This window comes from Ovis aries, chromosome 22 (genome assembly GCF_016772045.2).
Source record: "Ovis aries strain OAR_USU_Benz2616 breed Rambouillet chromosome 22, ARS-UI_Ramb_v3.0, whole genome shotgun sequence".
Classification (NCBI taxonomy): domain Eukaryota; kingdom Metazoa; phylum Chordata; class Mammalia; order Artiodactyla; family Bovidae; genus Ovis; species Ovis aries.
This window is the reverse complement of record NC_056075.1, coordinates 23714464-23735881: the sequence shown is the minus strand read 5'-3', so window position 1 is coordinate 23735881 and position 21418 is coordinate 23714464. Positions and strand designations below refer to the sequence as shown.

The window sequence follows — 21418 nt, the reverse complement described above, 5'->3', positions numbered from 1 at the left end:
TCCTTTAGCACCATCTCCACCACCATCACCATCCATCCCCACCCTGACCACTGTCACCACCATCATCACGATATTACCGCCATCACAACCAGCAACAACAGCATAGCCATCAGGACCATCCCCATCATGACTGGCACCCCCACCACCATCAGCACCATCAGCACCATCCCCATCATGACTGGCATCCCACCACCATCAGCACCATCAGCACCATCCCCATCATGACTGGCATCACCTCCACCATCATCACACCTATGACAGTGCCACCACCACTGCCCTCACTACATCATCATACCATTTTCTGCACTAGGGGAGGAGTCCTCTTGGATCCTGACACAGCATGGATGAAAGACCCAATGGGAAGGGCAGAAGGAGGGTGACACGCTTCCTAGGAGCCCAGGGGTCAAGGCCCTTTCGGGGCCCAGGCCTCTGCAGCAGTCCTGGATTCTCCCAAACTTCAACCCTGCCCAAGGCCCTGTCTTCCCAGCTGAGTTGGAGCCTCCATCCCCACCCTCCTCCAGCAGCCAGAGAACTGGTCCCGGTCAGGTGTGGTCCTCGTGGTTTCCCAGTGGCGGAGCCAGCTGTGGAGACAGAGAGAAACCCAGGAGGGGTGGAGTAGGGGAGGGAAGACTGCTGCGCCCATGGGATTGGTCAAGCTGCGCCCTCCTGGCCAGCGCCTGACTTAGAAGGTTCAAAGAGACAGCAGCCCCAGCCTCCGCCCGGAGATCTGCCTGTCTCAGCCATGAGGTGGGCGCCCGCTGGGCAGAGTGGGCCTCAGGGGCCACCCTGAGGCTGCAGTGAGGTGGGAGGAAGCCAGCAGGCTCCGTGGGGGCACCATGGACAAGTTCCGGATGATCTTCCAGTTCCTGCAGTCCAACCAGGAGTCCTTCATGAATGGCATCTGCGGTATCATGGCCCTGGCCAGTGCCCAGATGTACTCCGCCTTCGACTTCAACTGCCCCTGCCTGCCGGGCTACAATGCTGCCTACAGCGCCGGCATCCTGCTGGCGCCTCCCCTGGTGCTCTTCCTGCTCGGCCTGGTCATGAACAACAACGTGTCCATGCTGGCTGAAGAGTGGAAGCGGCCACCGGGCCGCCGGGCCAAGGACCCCGCCGTGCTGCGCTACATGTTCTGCTCCATGGCCCAGCGCGCCCTCATCGCGCCCGTCGTCTGGGTGGCTGTCACGCTGCTCGACGGCAAGTGCTTCCTCTGTGCATTCTGCACAGCGGTGCCCGTGAGCCTGCTGGGCAATGGCAGCCTGGTGCCCGGCCTGCCCCCGCCCGAGCTCGCCCGCCTGCTGGCCCGGGTGCCCTGCCCTGAGATCTACGAGGGTGACTGGCTGCTGGCCCGCGAGGTGGCCGTGCGCTACCTGCGCTGCATCTCACAGGTGAGCGGCCGGCTGGCCGTGGGCTGGGGCTCCCCTCACAGGTCGGATCCCTCGGAAAGTATTCCTTCCCCGCTCTTGAAGTGGAGCTTCCGCGGGGCGTGCTCACATTTTCCCAATAGATGGGGGCAACGCCCCGCCAGGGCTGGGTCTGCCCACTCAGACGCAGCTCCCTGGGGCGGGGGCATATTTTCCCAAAGGGCTTCTGAAGGCCGAGGCATTTGTCTTTCCTCAGGTCAGTGCCACCTGGGGAAAGAGGCCTGTGTCCTGTCCTGAGGTTCCCCTGAGTGGACCCAACCTCTCAGTCAGCCCCTTGTCTTCCTGAGCTCCAGTTTGGAAACCTGGGGGAATTTGCATCCTTTTCCTCTTTCAGGCTGGGGCAGTAGTGAGGCCAGTGGGTGGCTGGGCCATTTGGGCACATTTCCCTGGCAAATGGCCCCAGCTGGCACTCCCCGCTCAGGGGAAAGAGGCTTGAGTGAGGGGATGGACTGTTGGGATGTGCCCCAAAGGCAGGGCTGGAGGGCCCACTGACGGGGGATTCTGTAGCCCTGCTTCCTCGTTCTCTGCCCCTCTGGCCCAGCACTCATCTGAGCCCCTCAGGACTCCTCAGCAGTTGTGCATGGGCAGGAAGACCTGGGCAGGGGTCTGCCAGGGAGGGGACAAAGCTTCAGAAGCATGCACACTCTGCTGCGATGAGTCCAGACACCCCGGCTTCCCCTCCAGCCTGAACTCTCCCCTCTGGGGCTTGCGGCGTCCCCAGGTGCCCCTGTGAACCTCACACTCCGAGTGCTTTCCTTCTCGCCTGCGCCTCCTCTCTTGTGAGCACTTGTCCATCATCCACTTACCCTCCACCTGACCTTTAAACAATTACCTCATAGACTAAAAGGGGCCCCAGAGGGCAGGCTGCCTGGCCTATAGTATGTCATTTGGACTTCAGGGGCTGAATTCAAAGTTTAATTTTAGAATTAGTTGACATCATCTAAAACCTGCAAACTATCACATAAAAATGAGATTTCCAGGTTGACCTGAAACTTTAGGAGATTCAGCCCAGCGGGGCCCACATTTCCTCATCCACCACATGCTCTGCAGTTTCCCCGCCCCAGGGTGCTCTACCATAACCCACTGACCCCCACTACTGACAGTGGTTGCCCTGCCTCACTCACCCTGATTCGGCCAAATGCTTCTCTGTGCAACTGGGGCTGACCCTGAAGTTCAAACTGGGGGAGCAGCCTTCACCACAGTGAGTTACTGGAAGAATAGAACCAGCACCCGAGTGTCCAGTGCTCTTCAGCACAAGTTGAGCAATTGTCCAGTTTGTCTCTGTGACCCCTGAGGGCTCAGCTCGGAACCCACAAGTGAGGCACTGACTGAGAGCTGCCGACTGACAGGCAGACAGCAGCAGGAGCCAGAGGCGGGGTACAGGACTCAGAGGAGGAAGCGTCACTGTGGGAGGTCAAGGAGGGCTTCCTGAAGGAAGAGGCATAATTAGTGAGGGCTGGTTGGCCTAATAATAGTGACTAACAGTTACTGAGCACTAACTAGGTACCAGGCACTGTGCTAAGTTTATTGCCACTTTTAGTTCTCAGAACAACCCAGTGCGATGATCAACAGCCCCATTTTGTAGGTGGAAAAACTGAGGCACAGAGAAGGCACGTACTTTGCTCCCAGTCAACTGTTAAGGTCAAGCAGACCTTGTTTTATTGCACATCACTCTCTCAGGCTTCACAGATACTGCGTGTTTCACAAGTTGAAGGTTCCTGGCCACCCTGCATCGAGAAAGTCTGTTGGTGCCATTTTTCTAACACCTTATGCTCACTTCTTGTCTCTGGGTTACATTTTGCCAATTCTCATAATATTTTAAACTTTTTGGTGATCACTGAAATGATGTTATTACTACTACAGATGTTATTACTACTGCTCACTGCAAGCTCAAATGATGGCTAGCATTTTGCAGCAAAGAAGTATTTTTTAATTAAGTTGTATACATTGTTTTTTATACATAATGCTATTGCACACGTTATGTTAGTGTAAACATAACTTTTATATGCACTGGGCACCCAAAAACATGGTGTGACTCACTTTATTGCCATGTTTGCTTTAATGTAACAGCCTGGAGCAGATCCCATCATATCTCTGGAATATGCCTGTGGTGCAAATAGGCAAACCCAGGCATTCTAGTTCCAAGGTCTGCCCAGCTAAGTCCTATGTATTGAGAGCCAGGCCTACATACAGGGCATTTTACTCACGCGGTCTCATTTCCATGAGATGGTATATCTGTGCCCATTGTACAGAGGAGGAAGTGGAGGCCATGAGGTGCCGTCATTTGCTCTTTGAGTCAGTGCTCTTTCCCCTAAAGGCCCTGGCACAGAGTGTGGTTTGGGGGCCTGGACAGGCTCAGGAGGCCAGAGGGCAGTGCCCGGCTCACTCTGTCTTCTCTCGTCTCAGGCCCTGGGCTGGTCCTTCGTGCTGCTGACCACGCTGCTGGCATTTGTTGTGCGTGCTGTGCGGCCCTGCTTCACACAGGCCGCCTTCCTTAAAAGCAAGTACTGGTCCCACTACATCGACATTGAGCGCAAGCTCTTTGATGAGACGTGCACGGAGCACGCCAAGGCCTTCGCCAAGGTCTGTATCCAGCAGTTCTTCGAGGCCATGAACCACGACCTGGAGTTGGGTCACGCCCACGGGGTGCTGGCTGCTGGCCCCACTGGCTCGGCTGCCCCTGCTGCCACGGAAGGGGCAGATGAGGAGAGGGAGAAGCTGCGTGGCATCACCGATCAGGGCACCATGAATAGGCTGCTCACAAGCTGGCATGAGTGCAAGCCGCCCCTGCGGCTGGGCCAGGAGGAGCCACTGGTGGGCAACGGCTGGGCTGGGGGCGGGCCCCGGCCTTCACGCAAGGAGGTGGCCACCTACTTCAGCAAAGTGTGAGCCGCAGCCAGGTGAAGAGGTGGGAATGGGGGTGTGAGCCCACAGCTCCTCAGACCCCCAAACTGGATGAAGGTTGTAGGCTCCAGAGCAGACCTACGTGCCAAGGCACTCACCTGCCCATTTGAGGTGGCAAATTTGGAGTTGGAAGGGGACCTCAGTCCCCCAGCTATGGGACTATCCTGGAAGGTCCTGGAGTTATAGGGCCACGAGCAGTATTAGTCAGAGGGATTCAGAACTGCCTTTGCGGGAGACAAGCTCCCATCTGCCCAGCCCCTCCCAGACCACTTCACCCCTGGTTCACTGTCTCCTCTCACTCAGGCTCTGTGAGCACCTTGCCCCAGCATTCACTCATCTGTGATTTTTTAAAAAATCTTAGTTCCCTTATGCTCAAGGCTCAGGGAAGTCCAGCCACCTCATGAAGCAGGAATCCTCTGATTTTGGCTGGTCTCCTGAGTGAGGCTGAACAGACCAAAATGGGCCATAAGGACCCGACACAGCCCCACATGATGGGACACGCCTATGGTCACAGGTGATAAGGTATCTATCAGCAGGTAGGTCCAGTCGGGAGAAGCCAGGGTGTGGCTCACCATGGAGGTCACTCAACATCACCAAGGCGGACTGCACACTTACTCAGCACTGGCACGAAAGGCCCCTGTCTTAGTCTGCTTGAATTGTTCTAACAAATACAGCAGACTGGGTAGCTTCTAAATGACAGAGACCTCTTTCACCATTCTGGAGACTGGAAGTCTGAGATCGTGGCACCGCTGTGGTCATGTTCTTATAGAGGCCCTCTTCCTGGTTGGTAGAGCATGCCAGCTCACTGTGTCCTGTGGTGGGTGAGACTAGGGGCTCTCTGGAGCCTCTTTTTAAAATTTTTTATTTGTGTATTTATTTGGCTGCACTGGGTTTTAGTTGTGGCACATGGGATCAAGTCTCCTGACCAAGGATCGAACTCAGGCCCCCTGCATTGCGAACATAAAAATCTTAACCACAGCACCACCAGGGAAGTCCCTGGAGCCTCTTTTATAAGGCATGAATCCCATGCTTTCAGCACCTCCCAAAGGTCCACTCCTTAATCCCATCGCCTTTGGGCGTTGAGATTCAACCTATGAATTTGAGCAGGGGACATATTCAGACCATACCACATGCCAGGGAGAGGCCTTGGAGATGGCCCAGACGCGTCCCTCACATCCAGGTCTCAGGTGGAAATCAGACCATCCCCAGAGCATTTAGAAAGGGAAGCTGATGTCTTCCTGTGTTCTCAGAGACCATATCTCTTGGGGAGGGGGTTCTAAAGTACTGAAGGTCTCTGTCCTGAGGTGGGGGTGAGGGTGGAGGGGTGGGAGGGGAGCTACCTAGGGTGGAAATGGCCCAGACTCAAGAGTGAGACAGAATTCGGTCAAATGCTGGCTCTACCACTTACAAACTGTGTCTCTTGGGTCAGTTGCCTCACTTTGCCTGTTTCCTCCTCTGTACAAGGGAGATGAGGCACCTACCTCATGGGATTGTGTGAGCAGTAAATGGGTGAGGTACATAAAATGCATGGCACGTGGTAGGCACTCAGTACTTGGCGGATAACGTGGGTATTGATTTCCAAATCTGAGGGCTTCTCCTCCTCCTGGATGGAAGGTGGTGATGTAAGGAACTAGAGCTTCCTTTGTCCAGGGGGAAGCAGAGGGCCAAGAAGATGAGCTTCTTGCCCCAAGACATCTTGGAGACCTAAGTCCCATTTATCTAAGAATTCATTTTGATCTTAAGCCTAACAACACTGGGTTAATAATTTTCATTTTTCCTCAGGCTTCCTTCCCTCTATTCCCACTTCCGAGACCCAGTCTCTCTCCTTTTAATTATTTGGGAAGAGGGAGAAACCTGGACGCCTAGGTAGGCTGGAGGCCTCCTCCAGGAGGTGGGACTTACTCTCGGGGGCGATTCAGATGAGTGAAGACCAGGGGTATGTTAGCAGCTGGGAGTGGGCGGCGGAGGGGGGAGTAGTGGTGTCCAGAGGAAAAAAGCCAGCCCAGAGTTATTGGGAAGTATAAATGTGAAGGAGGGTGATCCAGAGATCCAGTGGTTAAGAATCTGCTTTGCAATGCAAGGGACACCAGTTGGATCCCTGGTGCAGAAGATCCCACATGCCACAGGGCAGCTAAGCCCGTGTGCCACAACTGCTTGAGCCTGCCTCAACTACTGAGCCCAGGTACTGCAACTAGGGAGGCGCACACGCCTAGAGCCTGTGCCCTGCACCAAGAGAAGCCACTGAAAGCCACTGCAATGAAGAAGCCCGGGCACCGCAACCAAGAGTAGCCTCCACTTGCCGCAACTAGAGAAAGCCTGTGCACGGCAGCAAAGACCCTCCACAGCCGAAACATAAATAAAAATAAATTTTAAAGAAATGTGAAGGAAAGAGTAAAATTTTAGGTCAGGCAAACCTGCATTCAAATACTGGGACTGTAGGACCTGTGGCAAGTCCTTTGACCCGCAATCCTCTGACCAACAGAGGATTCAATCCCAGTGGGTCAATCCCTCTGACCCACAGTTGTCTGTCTGTAAAACGGATGTTTAAAAGACCTGCTTTTCAGGATTATAGTGAGGTTAAAGGATAACTTCTAAGGAAGAATCTGGAACCATATTTGGGACATGGTAAGATGTGAAAAAAATGAACACTGGTCCTTTTCCCTTCATTCCTGCACTTGAACAAGCCCAGCTGAGGGAGGCCAGCAGGTCACTCCGCAGTTCTAAGGTCACAGAACCCCAAGACTGCAGAGTGAACAGGGGTCTGGGGGTCTCTCCCTTGGTCCAGGAGGGTGGGTCATTGACACTGTCTTTGGGCGGGGCCCTCCCCTTCAGCATTACCATCCAAGACTTTTCAGCCTCAGCTTGTATACTTCCGCGGACAGGGATCTCACGACCAGTTTCTGGAACAGGCTGGATAGCTCTAATTGTTACAAAGGGCTTCATCTGCCTCCTCGTAATTTCCACCCACCAGTCAGAGCTCTCCCCACAGGGCCTCAGAAAATCCCTAGAGTCCAGAATTTTCTCATCAGTGCTCCTGAGATTTCTAAGCAGCATCTGGGGAGTGAGTGGAGTGAGGACAGAAGAGCCAGCAGGGGGAGGGCTTGCTCAGAGAGGACCAGGATGGGGGAGGGGGGCCTTTGTCTTTGCATACCCCACTAGGAGTCAGCGTCAGTCTGGTGGCTCCTCTCCCCTAATCCTGCTTGGGGCTCGGTTCTGGCTGCTTCTGTCAGTGGAGATCAAGTACTGGGGGTGCTCCTGAAACCAGCCTGGAGGACAGGCCCAGACCAGAAATGCCGAGGGCCCCCTGCCTAGCTCCCAAACTGGTCCCACTGGTGCTGAGCCTCTGTAGGCAGGCGGGCTAGTGCAAAACTGACTCCTCCACTTCCTCTCCTCTCCCCGCGCCGCCCGCCCTCCGCCCGCCCCCACTGCCTGGCGCCCGCCTGCCCGGAGACTGTTTTTCCACTGGCTGGGTCACACCATCCATCCTGCAGGGTTCAGCCTCTTTTCTGGAGTTAAACTTTTCGGAAGACCTCAACAGCCCCAGGCCCTGCCGGTCTCTCCTGGGCAGAAGAAGCAAAGCGGGAGGGAGAGGGCATGGGCTGGTCCCCACCGGGGTCTCTGATGTTCTTGCGCCACTTGGAGAGCCCTGCCCCTCGGAGGCCAAAGCTACCGGTGCCCGCAGCAGATCCCAGGTAAGGAAGGGGAGCACACAGGGCCACTCCAGTTCTACCCGGAGGAACTTTCCTGGGAGCCAGGCCCCTCCCTGAACCCCCTCCCCCGACTCCCCAGTCACCCGTTTCCTGTCCTTACTGCTGTTGTTGGAGGTCTCATCCGGGCCTGGATATGACACTCCCAGGCCTGGGGCCCAAGGGCGGTATTCTCAGGGGCAGTGTTCTCTCCTCTGCGCACCACCCATCACTGTTGTGATTTTTGAACCCAGGGGAGCGTATTAGAGGCGGTTAAGTCAAGAGGAGAGGTGGGGAAAGGGGGCTGCCTTTAACCGGATCATCGCCAGCAATATCGCAAACTCGTTTCCCAGGGAGTTAGACTGGAGCTCCAGGATCACCGGAGACAGTGAGTTAGGCAAGACAGATCTCTTCTCCTTCTCCACCTGGCAACCCACGTGGCACCCAGTCAGGCAGTCTTGGCAGTAACCGGGAGGGACAGTGGTCCAGAGAGGAGGCACAGAAGGAAATACTGGCAGGACCCCCCACCTCTGTTTGCTGCCCGCCCCTCACCTCCCATCTCCCCACTCCCCAGCTGCCTCTGGCCTGAGGACTTTTGTTTTTCATCCCGGGATAGAAAGAAGAACAGGGGCCACACCCTTGCCTGTGTGGGCGGAACCTGGGAAGGGAGTTGGGGCAGAACAGGACTGAAGCTGGAGGCCTCGGCTACTTCCTGGCAGGCTGCCAGCACTGCTGCTACCCAGACTAAGAGCAGGCTCGAGAGACAGCCTGCCTTCGGAGACTCCACTGTCTCGCGGGCATGGCCAAGCCTTAGGCTTCATCAAGGCCTCCTTTGCTGGCTGGCTGGGCGGCCCCAGGCCTGGGGACCTGGGTGGAACATGGCTGCTGGACAAAGAAAGGGGAACAGGTGGGGAATGGGAGGCTTGCCAGGGCTCTTGTGGATGGGCACAGAGCAGGGGCAGAGGAAACCAGGAAAATAGAGGGCTTGCTTAGCTTGACCCACCGTTGTCCACTTCCCAGGCCTGCTTAGGTCACGCACAAAAGTCTCCTCCAGGCACGTCCATATTTGAATAGCTTTGAGCAAAGCGCTTATCCTCTGAAGGCCTTTGTTTCCTGATTTTTGCCCCATGAAGAATTACCCCCCCACATACACACACACCCCTTGCCATCGACCTCACCTCTGGGAGAAGCCTTCAGGACTGGACAGGGTGAGATGGAGAGTGTCATATATGGGAGAGTTATCAAGCATGGTTAATTCCCTTTCTTTCCCTCCAGCATTCCTAAGAGGAGGACAAGGGGCAAATGATTTATCCTCTTTTCACAGATGAGAACACTGAAGTCCAGAGAAAAGTCATGAAGAATATTGAGAGCCAGGATCTCCTAAACCAGTCCAGGGCCTGTGGTCTCCAAAATGAAAAGGCTCTTATGAACTCCAGGGAGGCTGCACCAGGCTCACCACTGACTGGAGACCCCTTCCTCCACACCAGCCCATAGCACAGGGTCAAGCTCAAGTCCCTCATCCACCGGACACCCACTCCAGCTTTTATACCCATGGGCTAGACACCCGAGGACACACCCTCCAAACTGTCCTAGGTCCCCCAGCACATTAGCAAGTACCTGGAATCCCAAAGGGAAAGCCAGTCAATATCCCAGATTCCCCAAAGCCACAGGGCCATTCCTAGTCCCCACCTCAAGGGAAGCTTATGGGGATGACAAGAACCTAAGTGTGTGAGGCAGACAGACCTGAGCTTAAATCTCAGCTCTGCACTCATGTGAGAGCAGGGCAGGCAGTCACCCTGGGGAAACCTCCGCCTTCTCAACCGTGCACTGGGCTATCACAGCTCAGTGCAGGACCGTGATGATGGGCAATGAGGGGTGCAAAACGCCTGACATATAATAGGAGCTCAGTGAACAGTGGCTACTCTATTTCTACCTGGCCCTGGGGCTCCCGGAGTCTCCTTCGTTTCTCACCAGCCTGACTTCACAAGAGCCCCTTGGTCCCTATTTTCAGAGGCAAATACTGATTTGTCATCTACTGTTCCACAGGAAGCACCCAACTGGCCACTACAGGGGATGAAATGGCAAGACTGTGCCCTGCCTTCCGGTGCCCACTAGCCTGCAAGCTCTCGTAGTCCCACCTGGAGCCATCATCCAGATCTCCTCCTGCCTCCACCCTTGCCGTCGGTCCCCCAGCTGACCCATCACCATGGCAGCCTTGATCGCAGAGAACTTCCGCTTCCTGTCACTCTTCTTCAAGAGCAAGGATGTGATGATTTTCAACGGGCTGGTGGCACTAGGCACGGTGGGCAGCCAGGAGCTGTTCACCGTGGTGGCTTTCCACTGCCCTTGCTCACCAGCCCGGAACTACCTGTATGGGCTGGCAGCCATTGGGGTGCCGGCCCTGGCACTCTTCCTCATTGGCGTCATCCTCAACAACCACACTTGGAACCTGGTTGCTGAGTGCCAGTACCGGAGGACCAAGAACTGCTCGGCTGCCCCCAACTTCCTCCTCCTAAGTTCCATCGTGGGCCGTGCGGCCGTGGCCCCCGTCACCTGGTCTGTCATCTCCCTGCTGCGTGGTGAGGCCTATGTCTGTGCTCTCAGTGAGTTTGTGAACCCCTATTCACTCATGGTTGGAGAAAGGAGCTTCCCACTAGCCCATGCCACAGAAATCCTGGCCAGGTTCCCATGCGGGGAGGGCCCTGCCAACCTGTCAGTCTTCCGGGAGGAGGTCAGCCGCAGACTCAAGTATGAGTCCCAGGTAAGACTATACCAAGAGAAGCTCCTCTTTTCTCCCCTACCTGATGGTGGGTGGGCAGGTAACGGCTCAGGGTTAACCCTGGAGTTAGTCCTCCGGGGCTGAGCTCTCCAGAAAATCACTAGATTAACAGCCTCAGGCATCAGAGCTGGGTATCCATGGGTTACTGATTGGTAGGACAAGGGTCAACGCCATCCCAAATAAGAGAGTTTTAAACATTAAAGGAATTTTTTTCTTGCTCAGTCCGAGCCTGATACCTGTCACAGATTAAGCCCTTCGCTCCAGCTAGATTGAGCACAAACCCCTGCCGTCTTATGAAAGTTTTGCTGTCGGCCATGAGCTGGTAGTGGAGGATGGCTGGCTCAGGGGATGAGCATGTTCCTATCCCAGGAAAAGCCATTACCCAGCAGAGTCAGCCTCAGGCATTGCCGACAGAAGAGAAGTCCCTTGAGACAGGAGGGGTGTCCAGTCAGGAAGCAGCAGCTGCCACCACGATCCTAGCCTCAGCCTCAGCTTAATTCTGAAGAAGTGGAATTGGTCAGGGAGAGGAAGCAAGAGCAAAGACCTGAGCAGGAGCAGAAAAACAGCTTGTGTTAACTTAAAAGAAGCAGGGTGTGAGAAACAGGCAGAAAAGAGCAGTTTTCTTTTTGGGGGGTCACACTGCACGGCATGTGGGATTTTAGTTCCCTGACCAGGGATTGAACCTGTGCAATGCAAGTGCAGAGTCTTAACCACTGGACTGCCAGGGAAAGACCTGAGCACAGATTTTCTAAAGGTACATAAGTAACACAAGTGGAAAAGCAGGGCTGGAGACAGCACCAAGGGAGATGGAAGATGGTAGGCAGAGAGATAAAATGTATCTGATGCTCAAATGCCCACAGATCTCTGTCCACGCTTAAATGGGGAAACAAAGATGACCTTGACTGTCCTAGTCCTCAATAGGCTCACGGCCACACGAGACAAGCACATGAGTGATTTCAAAGAGGCTAAGTCTAGACACAGAAGGTGTGAGCTCCAGGGAGTGAGGTCAAAGTGGAGGAATCACAGTCAGAAGGGCCTGCTGCCCTTAGAGGAACAGAATCTGAGGCCAGGGAAGGGACAGAGCCAGCTCTCAGGGGGTTATGTCTGGTTCCACCCAGCCCACACCCTCTGACCAGCTCCCGCCACTTCTTCCCGGGGCAGGTGGGGGTCCAGGCAGCTCGCTGCCCGCCCTCAACCCTGCCCCTTCTCTGGCCAGCTCTTTGGGTGGCTGCTTATCGGCGTGGTGGCCATCCTGGTGTTCCTGACCAAATGCCTCAAGCACTACTGCTCACCACTCAGCTACCGCCAGGAGGCCTACTGGGCGCAGTACCGCGCCAACGAGGACCAGCTGTTCCAGCGCACGGCTGAGGTGCACTCGCGGGTGCTGGCTGCCAACAACGTGCGCCGCTTCTTCGGCTTTGTGGCGCTCAACAAGGACGACGAGGAGCTGGTCGCCAAGTTCCCGGTGGAAGGCACACAGCCGCGGCCACAGTGGAACGCCATCACCGGCGTCTACCTGTACCGTGAGAACCAAGGCCTCCCACTCTACAGCCGCCTGCACAAGTGGGCCCAGGGTGTGGTGGGCAACGGCATGGCCCCGGACCACGTAGAGATGTCCCTGCTTCCCTCCTGAGGGTCCCGTTCCCACACTCTTGGCCAATGACGGTATTTGGTCCCAAACTGAACCCCACTGCCTGCTCACACCAGCATCAGAGGGGACTTCTGTTTTCTGGCTGCACACGGCTTGTGGGATCTTAGTTCTTTGACCCAGGGCTGAACCTTCGCCCTCTGCAATTAAGGTGCGCGGTCCCAACCACTGAATTCCCCAGAGATTTTTTAACTATAGCTTTTGGGGAAAACAGGCCAGGAGAGAAGCAAACACAAAGTGAAGCTGGGATATGGATGTGAGAGCTGGCAGACGAGGTGGGCTCTGGCAGGAAGGCCCTCAGACCTGAAGTCCCCTTTCCAGTTGCCACCAGCCACTTGGTCAACAGCTTTGGAGAAAAGACCCTTTCCCAGAACTGGTCCTTCATGAACTATGATGTGGAGGATGACCTCTGACTAGAGGGACCCATTCCACCCGTGTGGGAAGCCCTGGCCGGCAGTCAGGTGACGATGAAACTCACCAGCAGGCTCGCGTGCGGAAGGCTATGCAGGCCACTTGCGGAACTGCACATGGACAGCTGGCTCGGTATGCACAGCTGGGAAGCAGCCCTTTGGCGTATGCCTCCAGCTTTATACACATTTTTGATAAAGCTTTTCTTAGTATAAAGGACTAGCTTGGTGTCTGTGTGACTGGATGGGTCATGCCACAGCACACTGGAGGTCACGATGCTATGCGCTAAGTTGCTTCAGCTATGTCCGACTTTGCGACACCATGGACTGCAGCCCGCCAGGCTTCTCTGTCCATGGGGATTCTCCAGGCGAGAATACTGGAGTGGGTTAGCCTATCGCTTATCCAGGGGATCTTCTCGACCCAGGAATCAAACTGGGGTCTCCTGTGTTGTAGGCGGATTCTTTACCAGCTGAGCTACTGGGGGGACAGGCCTAAATCCCAGACCTGGGGAGGGAAGAGGACAGAGACCCTGGGTGAGACTGAAATGGGTAGAAGGGAGGGCTGGGGGTCAGGGGAGGCAGAGGCAGGTGTTCCCGCTTGCGGGAAGGCCCTGGGGCTGATGATCTCTTAACTGGGTTCAGTCATCTGATTTGATCTGGGAAACAGATGGAGCCTGGCCTTTCTCAGAGAGAAGCTCGGCTTAGACATCAGTAGTCAGCAGACGCGGCCCCTGTGCTCAGCTGGGCAGTCCAGCTCTCGTAACCCAGAGCGAATGAGCGAGAACCAGGCCAGCGCTCCATGGCCTCCCTCCCACGCCCGCCCTGCCTGAGCACCTCCGCCACTTCTAGGACCTCCAATGCGCTCTCCCTTGTCCCTGCCCCAGTCTCTCATGGGACTCAGTCATTTCCCACGGAAAAGCTCCCCAGCTCTCAGGACATTTAAAGCTCTGCCCAAGGAAACTTTTAATTCCCTTAAGACCAACCCAAAAATGAACTGGCTTCAACTAGCTGGGTCTGGGCTGGCCTCTTAATTCAGGAACACAGGATTATTACTTATCAAAGGAGGCAGAGACAGTCTTTCTGAGAAATTTACAGGGAGGTGGGGGTGCAGCGGGCCCATCACATCCCTTCTCCCTCAGGTCCCAAGGAACAAGTCAGTCAATGCCCTCTGCCCAGCAAGGTCTCCTCAGGGGAGCAACAGGGAGAGAATCCGTGTAGTCTCCCAAGGTCACACAGCACGTCAATCTAGGTCCTCACTGAGCAGGCACGTGCCAGGCCCTGTGGCAGCACATAATATACATGCTCTCACTCAGTCCATAAAATCCTTCAAGCAGGACTGTTTAACCGCATTTCACGAACAAGGCACCCAGTTCAGAGAGGTTGGGTAATCTGGCCCCACTGGCCCCCGGAGAAGACATCACCAGCTGGTTTGAGCTGATACCTGTCACCTTCCTCTCAGGCACTCAGGTCCCTGAATTTCCCTTCTGGGCTCTGCCTCTCCTCCTGCCCAAGCCTCACAGCCTCCACCAAGGGGCACAAGGTACCACGGAGCTGAGGCAGAGGCAAGGTCCAGAGATGCCGTAATCTAGAAGGGTGTGGCCTGCTCCCAGGACCCTGCTGATCACCCCACTCACACCCCCTGCTGGACCAAGAGCCCGCCAGGGCCACAGTGGGATCCTGACTCCAGGGTTGTGGGGAGTTGGCCCTCCATTCCTGCTCCCAGGGACCTCCCAAGAAGGAGACTCTCAGGTTCCCTGGGGACCCAGAAGCCTGCTGCCTGCAACCACTGAGCAGCCCCAGAAAAGGAAAAAGATGAAACAAATTGGTTCTTAAGACAAGCGAAAAGGAATTATAAGAAATCTCAAATTATTTTTTATCTTGATGGGATTACCCCAAGGATGCTGCAGAAAAAGCAGCACTTAAATAGAGTCCTCAGGCAACACAGTTTCTCAACAGCGCAGGTGCCTGAGGGTCGGGCAGGCTGTCGCAGTGTCCTGGAGCCAGCCGGCCCCTAGTCCACCACGGCGCTCTTAGCCTCCACGTACTCCAGGGCCTTCGCCTTGACAGCCTGCACGTCCTTCTCCGAGCCGTGCTGCTTCTCGTAGTCCAGGTAGCGCTTGAAGAAGAATTTCATTCGCTTGGGGGCCAGGCTCAGGTGAATGACCCGCTCGAAGATGTCCCTGGGAGGGAGAGCAGATGGCGTTTGCCTCTTGGTCCCTGGTCACGTGATTCCTGGCTGACCTTCACTCGCTGCTCTCAGGCTCTGGAGCACTCCCACTTCTACCTTTATTTTTATTCCTATTATAAACTGTCAGGTCCAGCCTTGCTTTCCAGAGGAGCAGACTGAGATGTTACAGGGCCGAGTGCCCTGAAGGCACACAGGGAATCAGGACAGAGCTAATGGGACGGGACAGCCAGCGAGGTGTGGATCTGCGAGGACAGCTCTGCTTAAAGCTCACTGAGAGGCGTGGGCGGGCACCAACTCTTTCTGGACCTCAGTCCAGCCATCTCTAATCCTCCCTGTCTTGGGGGGATGCTGGTGGTGACAGGTGAGATCATGCCTGTGAACACCCTTTACAATGAGAGCCAGGCTCAGCATTAATTATGAGGAAAACCCAGTCTCCTGACTCCCAGGCCTGGGGCCAGCCTACCTCCCAGCCGAGGTTCCAGCCAGACCGGTGGCTGGCCCCCGAGGTAGAAAAAGAAATCGGAAATGTGAATGCCACAGAACCTGCTGTGTCATGTCAAAGCCGTTTTTCCAGGCAGAGTAAGAGAACTGGGGTGCTGGGAGCTGCTGCGGGGCTAAAACTCCTGAGTGGTCGATGCCCGCCCCCCACCCCGCCACAGGGAATGAGGCTCAGCCCACCCTCCCTGCTCACCGGGCTTCCTTCTGGCTGCCGTGCTTGATGATCATGTCGATGTAAACCGACCAGACATCCGTGCGCTTTGGGTAGATGCTCAGTGTGCTCTCAAAAATGGCTCTGGCGCGTTCTGCATCCCCTAGCTGGAACTCAAGCTGCGCAAACTTGGCAATCACATCCACGTCTGCAGAGAGAGGACGGCTCAGACACAGAAAGCAGAGAGACGCCCTCATCACAACACGTGACTCTACGGGCACAGAGCCCGATGCCTGATTCCCTGCCCTTGGGTCCTGAGACCCAGTGATGACAAGACGGATGCAGGGGCGGGCTGAGGGCTAAATACACCGATGGGCACTGCTCCATGACTCCCAAACGGCAGACATTCTACTCTCTGGGCCCGGAAGGTGGATGGGGGATGGGAGGTAGGCTGTGGGGCAGGCAGGCACAAGCAAAAGAACTGATGCTAATCCTTTTTTGTTCCTCAACCTCTGGAGTTTTAGCATTTAAAATGCAACATGAGCACATCTTCACAAGTATATAATCAACAGAGAGCAAGCTAGCACCCTCCAGAAGGCCTCCCTAAACCAGCCCTTGGACGAGAAGACCCCCACGCCCCTGCCCAGACTCAGGCAGTCTACTGGGCTCAGGATCTGGGTGGGAGGAAGGAACGAGCACTCACGCTCTTTCTTAGGCAGGCACTCAAGGGCTCGCTGCATCACATGGTGGCAGGCCTCCGCCTTTCCCCTCCGCAGAAGGAAGGCGCCGTATTTGACCCAGACAGCTTTCTCCTGCCTGAAACGCTTCAGCATCCGGTTGTAGAGTTCGCCAGCTTCCTGTGGGAAGAATGATGTAAGCTGAGAGAGCAGGTGAGAGCAGAGGGGGCAACGGCAGAGACAGATGGCTACGCTCGTGGGAAGCTAGCCCTGGGCTTAGGGGCTCCCTCAGTGTCCAGGCCCTGATCCACATATGCGACGGGAAAGGGCAGGCGCCCAGGATGAGGAGAGCACGTGCCGAGGAGTCTCCCTCATAATCCCATGCCGTGAGGTCGTCGAGACTAGAGACAGCGTGAGCACGATGAGGGCGAGGAGAGATGGAAAGGGGCGACTGGGCCACATCACCTCCTATCTGTGACATCTCTGTTGGTGGCTCAAGGGTGGGGGAAACAGCTTCTCCCACCTGAAGATGAGCAAGCCTGGGGCAGGACTGGGCCCAGAGGCAGGGGTTCCCCCCCTCCCCGAGACGTCCCTGCTGCCTCAGGGATTTCTAGGAGCGGCTGAGGCCCCTCTGGAAGCCGGCTGCCTGGTCCAGACCCCTACCTGGAATTTCTCTGACTTGGTGTAAATGTCAGCCAGGTGGAGAAAGACCTTGAGAGGCTCATTGTACTGCACAGCCCGCTCGAAGACCTTGGTCAGCGACTCCTGGGAGCCATACATGTTTTCTAGGTTCAGCAGGGCCACCCACACGTTCAGCTTCTCCTGCTCCTCTCTGGAGGGAGAATAGTCAGCACATGAGTCCATCCTTTCAGCCCCAAGAGCCCCCACTCCCAACTAGGGGGCTGGGACTACATCCCCTCCCCAGGCTCCACCCATGTCCTCAGTCCCCACCCCAACAAGCCGGCACTGAGAGCCCCACTGCAGCTCACGTGGGAGCAGGAACGCCCATCCATGGCTGCGGGGTCTGAGGCTCCCCTAGCTTCTACCTCCATTCGTGGGAAGGAAATCTACCAATCTCAAACTGGCCTGAGGGCTGGGCTGGACAGGGCAGAACCTGTGGTCTGAATCTCCCCTCAAGCCAAGATAACGATGCAAAGGAGCACCATCCCTCCTCACTAGCTTTTGGGAAGCCTGCTAGAGCCTCGGCCTGGAAGACGGCCACACCAGGATTTTCACCCAGGTATGCGGAGAGGCAAGTTTTCCTCTTCTACTTTTCTCCAAGTGAGGCACCTGAAGTGTAGGGACTCATGGAAATGTGACCCTAGCTCTCTCAGTGAAGAGGACCATGAAATATAAAGCAGCAGATCTATGTCACGGCCGGGCCGTCTCTGAGAGAAAGCCTGTGAAGCCATGGGCCCTGGTGGCAGTCGCCCCAACTGCTGCCGGCCTGCGGAGGAGACACGGCCCTCCCTGAGGAAAGATGGGGCCCAAAGCAGGACGGTGGGGCCGGGACCTGAAGGAGATGGTCTTGAGCGCCCTCTCAGCCACGGCCCGGGCCTTCTCGATCTCCGTGGCCTGCAGGTGGAAGGCCATGTACTGCAGCCACAGGAGGGAGCTGCTGGGCGAGCTCAGCACCAGTCGGTCGAAGTCCTCGGCCGACTCCGGCTGTCGCCCAGGATCCATCAGCGCCTCCTCGAGGCGGGACAGCTCCTTCTCCGCCTTCTGCTTCTCCAGCTCCCTCTCCTTCTTGCTTTTCTTCTTCTGCTGTGGAAAGCAGAGCAGCAAGTGAGTCGTCTGCTCCTCAGACCCAGAGAGGTCTGCAGTGGAAGCCAGGAGCCGGCAGGGCAGTCCGTGGCTTGGCAATCACTCCCCGCCTGGGACGGCCCCGCCTGCCCAAAGAGACACCGAGCTTAGGGCAGAGCATGGGAGCCCAAGGGTCCCTGTGAAAGAGGTGATGCCCTGGAAGATACGGCACCGTGGCTTGCTCTGGCTTCTCGTCCTCCTCACTGTCCGAGCTCTCTCTGTGAGGTGGCAAGGCTGGGGTCAGGGTGTCCAGACCCACGTCCCAAACGAAGCTGGAAGATAGCTGCAGCCGGGGCGCTTCTGCGGGCCTGGTCAGCTTCTCCTGAGGATCAAAGGCACACGTGAGGCCAGCACTGGGCCCAGCGGCCCCTGCTCCCCAGCCCCTTCCCATTGCAGGAGGAGGGGCTCCCACCATGCCCAGAAAACTAGAGGTCTAGACCAGGCTACACGCTGGTCCACCGGGGAAACTTACAGGAGTGACGAAAAGCTTTCTTTGTAAATAATTAAACTTAAGTAATAATTTTTTAAAAAGCTACATATGCATACACACATTAATGTAGGACAAAGGTGTGCCAAACGCTCTGAGGGAGGCAGGGAAGCCCTTCCACACTGGTCCTCGGGGTTGTCTTCATTTCTCACAAGGAGACACAGTCTCAGACAGGCTGAAAAAGCCTTTCTTTCTTTGCTGGCTCTCCCACCACCTGACTAATTTAATTTAGCTCCACTTACAGACTGGTTCCAAACAGGAAAAGGGGTACGTCAAGGCTGTATATTGTCACCCTGCTTATTTAACTTATATGCAGAGTATGTCATGAGAAACGCTGGACTGGAGGAAGCACAAGCTGGAATCAAGATTGCCGGAAGAAATATCAATAACCTGAGATATGCAGATGACACCACCCTTATGGCAGAAAGTGAAGAGGAACTAAAAAGCCTCTTGATGAAAGTGAAAGAGGAGTGAAAAAGTTGGCTTAAAGCTCAACATTCAGAAAACAAAGATCATGGCATCTGGTCCTATCACTTCACGGGAAATAGATGGGGAAACAGTAGAAACGGTGTCAGACTTTATTTTTTTGTGCTCCAAAATCACTGCAGATGGTGCAACCATGAAATTAAAAGACGCTTACTCCTTGGAAGGAAAGTTATGGCCAACCTAGACAGCATATTAAAAAGCAGAGATATTACTTTGCCAACAAAGGTCCATCTAGTCAAGGCTATGGTTTTTCCTGTGGTCATGTATGGATGTGAGAGTTGGACTGTGAAGAAAGCTGAGTGCCGAAGAATTGATGCTTTTGAACTGTGGTGTTGGAGGAGACTCTTGAGAGTCCCTTGGACTGCAAGGAGATCCAACCAGTCCATCCTAAAGGAGATCAGTCCTGGGTGTTCATTGGAAGAACTTTGGCCACCTCATGCGAAGAACTGACTCATTGGAAAAGACCCTGATGCTGGGAGGGATTGGGGGCAGGAGGAGAAGGGGACGACAGAGGATGAGATGGCTGGATGGCATCACCGACTCGATGCACATGATTTTGGGTGAACTTCGGGATTTGGTGATGGACAGAGAGGCCTGGCGTGCTGCAATTCATGGGGTCACAAAGAGTCAGACACGACTGAGCGACTGAACTGAACTGAATAAATGTGGATTAGAATTGACTTTTAAGCCTATTCAACAGTTAAGCAGGGGCCCTGTCCTTAGGACCTGATGACCAACTGAGGAAACTAGCCTCGCCACCTTTTCCTATTTTAAAGAAAATGAGGACAAGAAAGGGGTGCTGATGACAGCCCAGTCCTCAGGCAGGAGACCAGGGACTCTCCTCCCGGAGCAGCCCTCCTCCCCAATCCTGCCGCCCCTCACCTTGGGCAACATGCTCATCTCTTCTGCCTCTTCTTCTCCTTCTCGGTAATACACTTCCACACCACTGTCGTCCTCCTCAGACAGGACAGCTTTCTTCTGCTTCTTGCTCCCGATTTCCTGGGATGACAGGCAGGGACGATGCTGAGCCTCGCTTCTCTTCACGGCCCATGGGGTGCTTGATCCCGGCCCTCCCAGCAGCACCCAGTGCCCTACACAAACTCAGCTGCTCTCAGTCCAAGAGGCTGCGGCGAGGCAGCTGCTGGTAGCTTCTGAAAGGCTCGCCTTCCACGTGAGGGGAGGCCATCTTCCCGAGGGCCCTACCTGCTCACTGCCGGACTCGGGGTGCGGCCGCTTGCCCAGCTTCTTTGCCTGGGGCTTCTGGGGCTCTTTCTTATCCTTGCTGGGTGGCTGCGCCCCATCCTGCCCCTTGCCAGTTCTCTTCTCTTTCTGTTTCTGCTGCTGCTTCTCCTTTGCTTTTCCTTCGTGGTTTCTCTCCACTGCCTCCGTTTCCCTCCCCTCTTGCTTTGGAGGTGGCTGTCTCAAGGGGGCAGAACGCGCGTCCTGCTTTCCAGTGGCATCGGGGAGGAGTGACAGCTCTACCAGGCTCTCCTGATGGTTCAGGCTACGACAGGACGACAGAGTGGATGACGAGGACAACACAGTACAGTGGGTCCTGCCCCAACCTGCCCTGCAATCCATTCAGTCATCTTAGGAATGACCCACACATCGTACGACACTTAGAAAAATACAGAGCATGGCTGTGCTGCCCCTTCCTCCGGCCTCAACTACAGGTGCTGTGCAAAGAAAAGTACACACCTGCTTTCAGGAGCTGAGGCAGAAGGTGCCAAACAAAGGGAGTTCATGGACCACATTTACCATTACCTAGGCCATGATGTTTAAAATTTAGCTCTCAATCTCCTCCCAGGGTTCCCAGAGAAAGGGGTAAGAGAGAGAGAGGGCACCCACCGTAGGACCTTGGCTGTGAGCAGCTTCCCCTCAGGGAGGTGTCTGTCATAAGGAGCGTTCTTGGACTGGTTGTGCTGGGAGACGTGCGGGTGTTGGGCCAAACCCGTAACTGAGGGGCCAAGGCTGACGGGAGAGAGACAAGCGTCCCATGGTCGTAAACACGGCAACGGAGTCCCAGCCAAGCTAGAGCCCGTGCCCTCCCAGAGACCCAAGTGGGACAAGGATTTACAACAGATGGTTCTTGGCATTCAACTAAATAAAGAGGGCTTTGTAGACTGGAAAAAACATCTAGCATAATGAAGATATAATAGAAAGGTATTTTTCACCCCATATCAGAGCATCACAACACACAACTCAAAAGCTGCTAGAAGGACAGAAGGAAATAAGAAAACACAGTAACAGCAAGGAGGCTGCAGCGACTGGCGCTGGCAG

At 55.4% G+C, this 21418-nt stretch overlaps 3 protein-coding genes across 6 annotated transcripts in view; 2 read left to right on the top strand and 1 right to left on the bottom strand.

Moving 5' to 3' along the window:
• The first annotated feature begins 836 nt into the window (after window positions 1–836).
• On the top strand, window positions 837–4313 carry CALHM1 (calcium homeostasis modulator 1). The gene is made up of 2 exons (XM_004020163.4): window positions 837–1388; window positions 3831–4313. Exons 1-2 carry the CDS (start codon window positions 837–839, stop codon window positions 4311–4313), a joined length of 1035 nt encoding a protein of 344 aa, XP_004020212.2.
• Window positions 4314–7766: 3453 nt separating this feature from the next.
• CALHM2 (calcium homeostasis modulator family member 2) lies at window positions 7767–13068 on the top strand. Of its 3 annotated transcripts, XM_042238734.2 has the most exons (4): window positions 7767–8020; window positions 9339–9514; window positions 10061–10775; window positions 12010–13068. In XM_042238734.2, the coding sequence occupies exons 3-4, from the start codon at window positions 10221–10223 to the stop codon at window positions 12424–12426; spliced, it is 972 nt and encodes a 323-aa protein (XP_042094668.1). In that variant the 5' UTR covers window positions 7767–8020; window positions 9339–9514; window positions 10061–10220; the 3' UTR covers window positions 12427–13068. The 3 variants fall into 3 exon arrangements, with proteins under 3 accessions (XP_042094668.1, XP_042094667.1, XP_027816088.1); XM_042238733.2 differs by lacking the exon at window positions 9339–9514; XM_027960287.3 differs by having other exon boundaries at window positions 9339–10775.
• Window positions 13069–14697: 1629 nt separating this feature from the next.
• The window catches only part of PDCD11 (programmed cell death 11), a 42632-nt gene continuing 35911 nt past the window's right edge, over window positions 14698–21418 (bottom strand). The window contains exons 28-36 of one of the 2 annotated variants that reach the window (XM_012102869.5): window positions 20987–21109; window positions 20342–20642; window positions 20021–20137; window positions 18338–18487; window positions 17876–18126; window positions 17026–17194; window positions 16389–16542; window positions 15728–15893; window positions 14698–15028 (exon numbers count right to left, since the gene is read on the bottom strand). In XM_012102869.5, the coding sequence (XP_011958259.3) occupies window positions 14860–15028; window positions 15728–15893; window positions 16389–16542; window positions 17026–17194; window positions 17876–18126; window positions 18338–18487; window positions 20021–20137; window positions 20342–20642; window positions 20987–21109 (1600 nt within the window). In that variant the 3' untranslated portion in view covers window positions 14698–14859. The remainder of the gene's footprint in view (window positions 15029–15727; window positions 15894–16388; window positions 16543–17025; window positions 17195–17875; window positions 18127–18337; window positions 18488–20020; window positions 20138–20341; window positions 20643–20986; window positions 21110–21418) is intronic. The other variant, XM_004020161.6, reaches the window with a different exon arrangement.

Excerpts from the sequence above, each read along its gene's own strand:
- CALHM2 (XM_042238733.2), top strand. The coding sequence starts at position 10,221 with ATGGCAGCCTTGATCGCAGAGAACTTCCGCTTCCTGTCACTCTTCTTC. Across the intron at positions 10,776-12,009 it reads GACTCAAGTATGAGTCCCAG|CTCTTTGGGTGGCTGCTTAT; the intron begins GTAAGACTATAC and ends TTCTCTGGCCAG.
- CALHM1 (XM_004020163.4), top strand. The coding sequence starts at position 837 with ATGGACAAGTTCCGGATGATCTTCCAGTTCCTGCAGTCCAACCAGGAG. Across the intron at positions 1,389-3,830 it reads ACCTGCGCTGCATCTCACAG|GCCCTGGGCTGGTCCTTCGT; the intron begins GTGAGCGGCCGG and ends CTCTCGTCTCAG.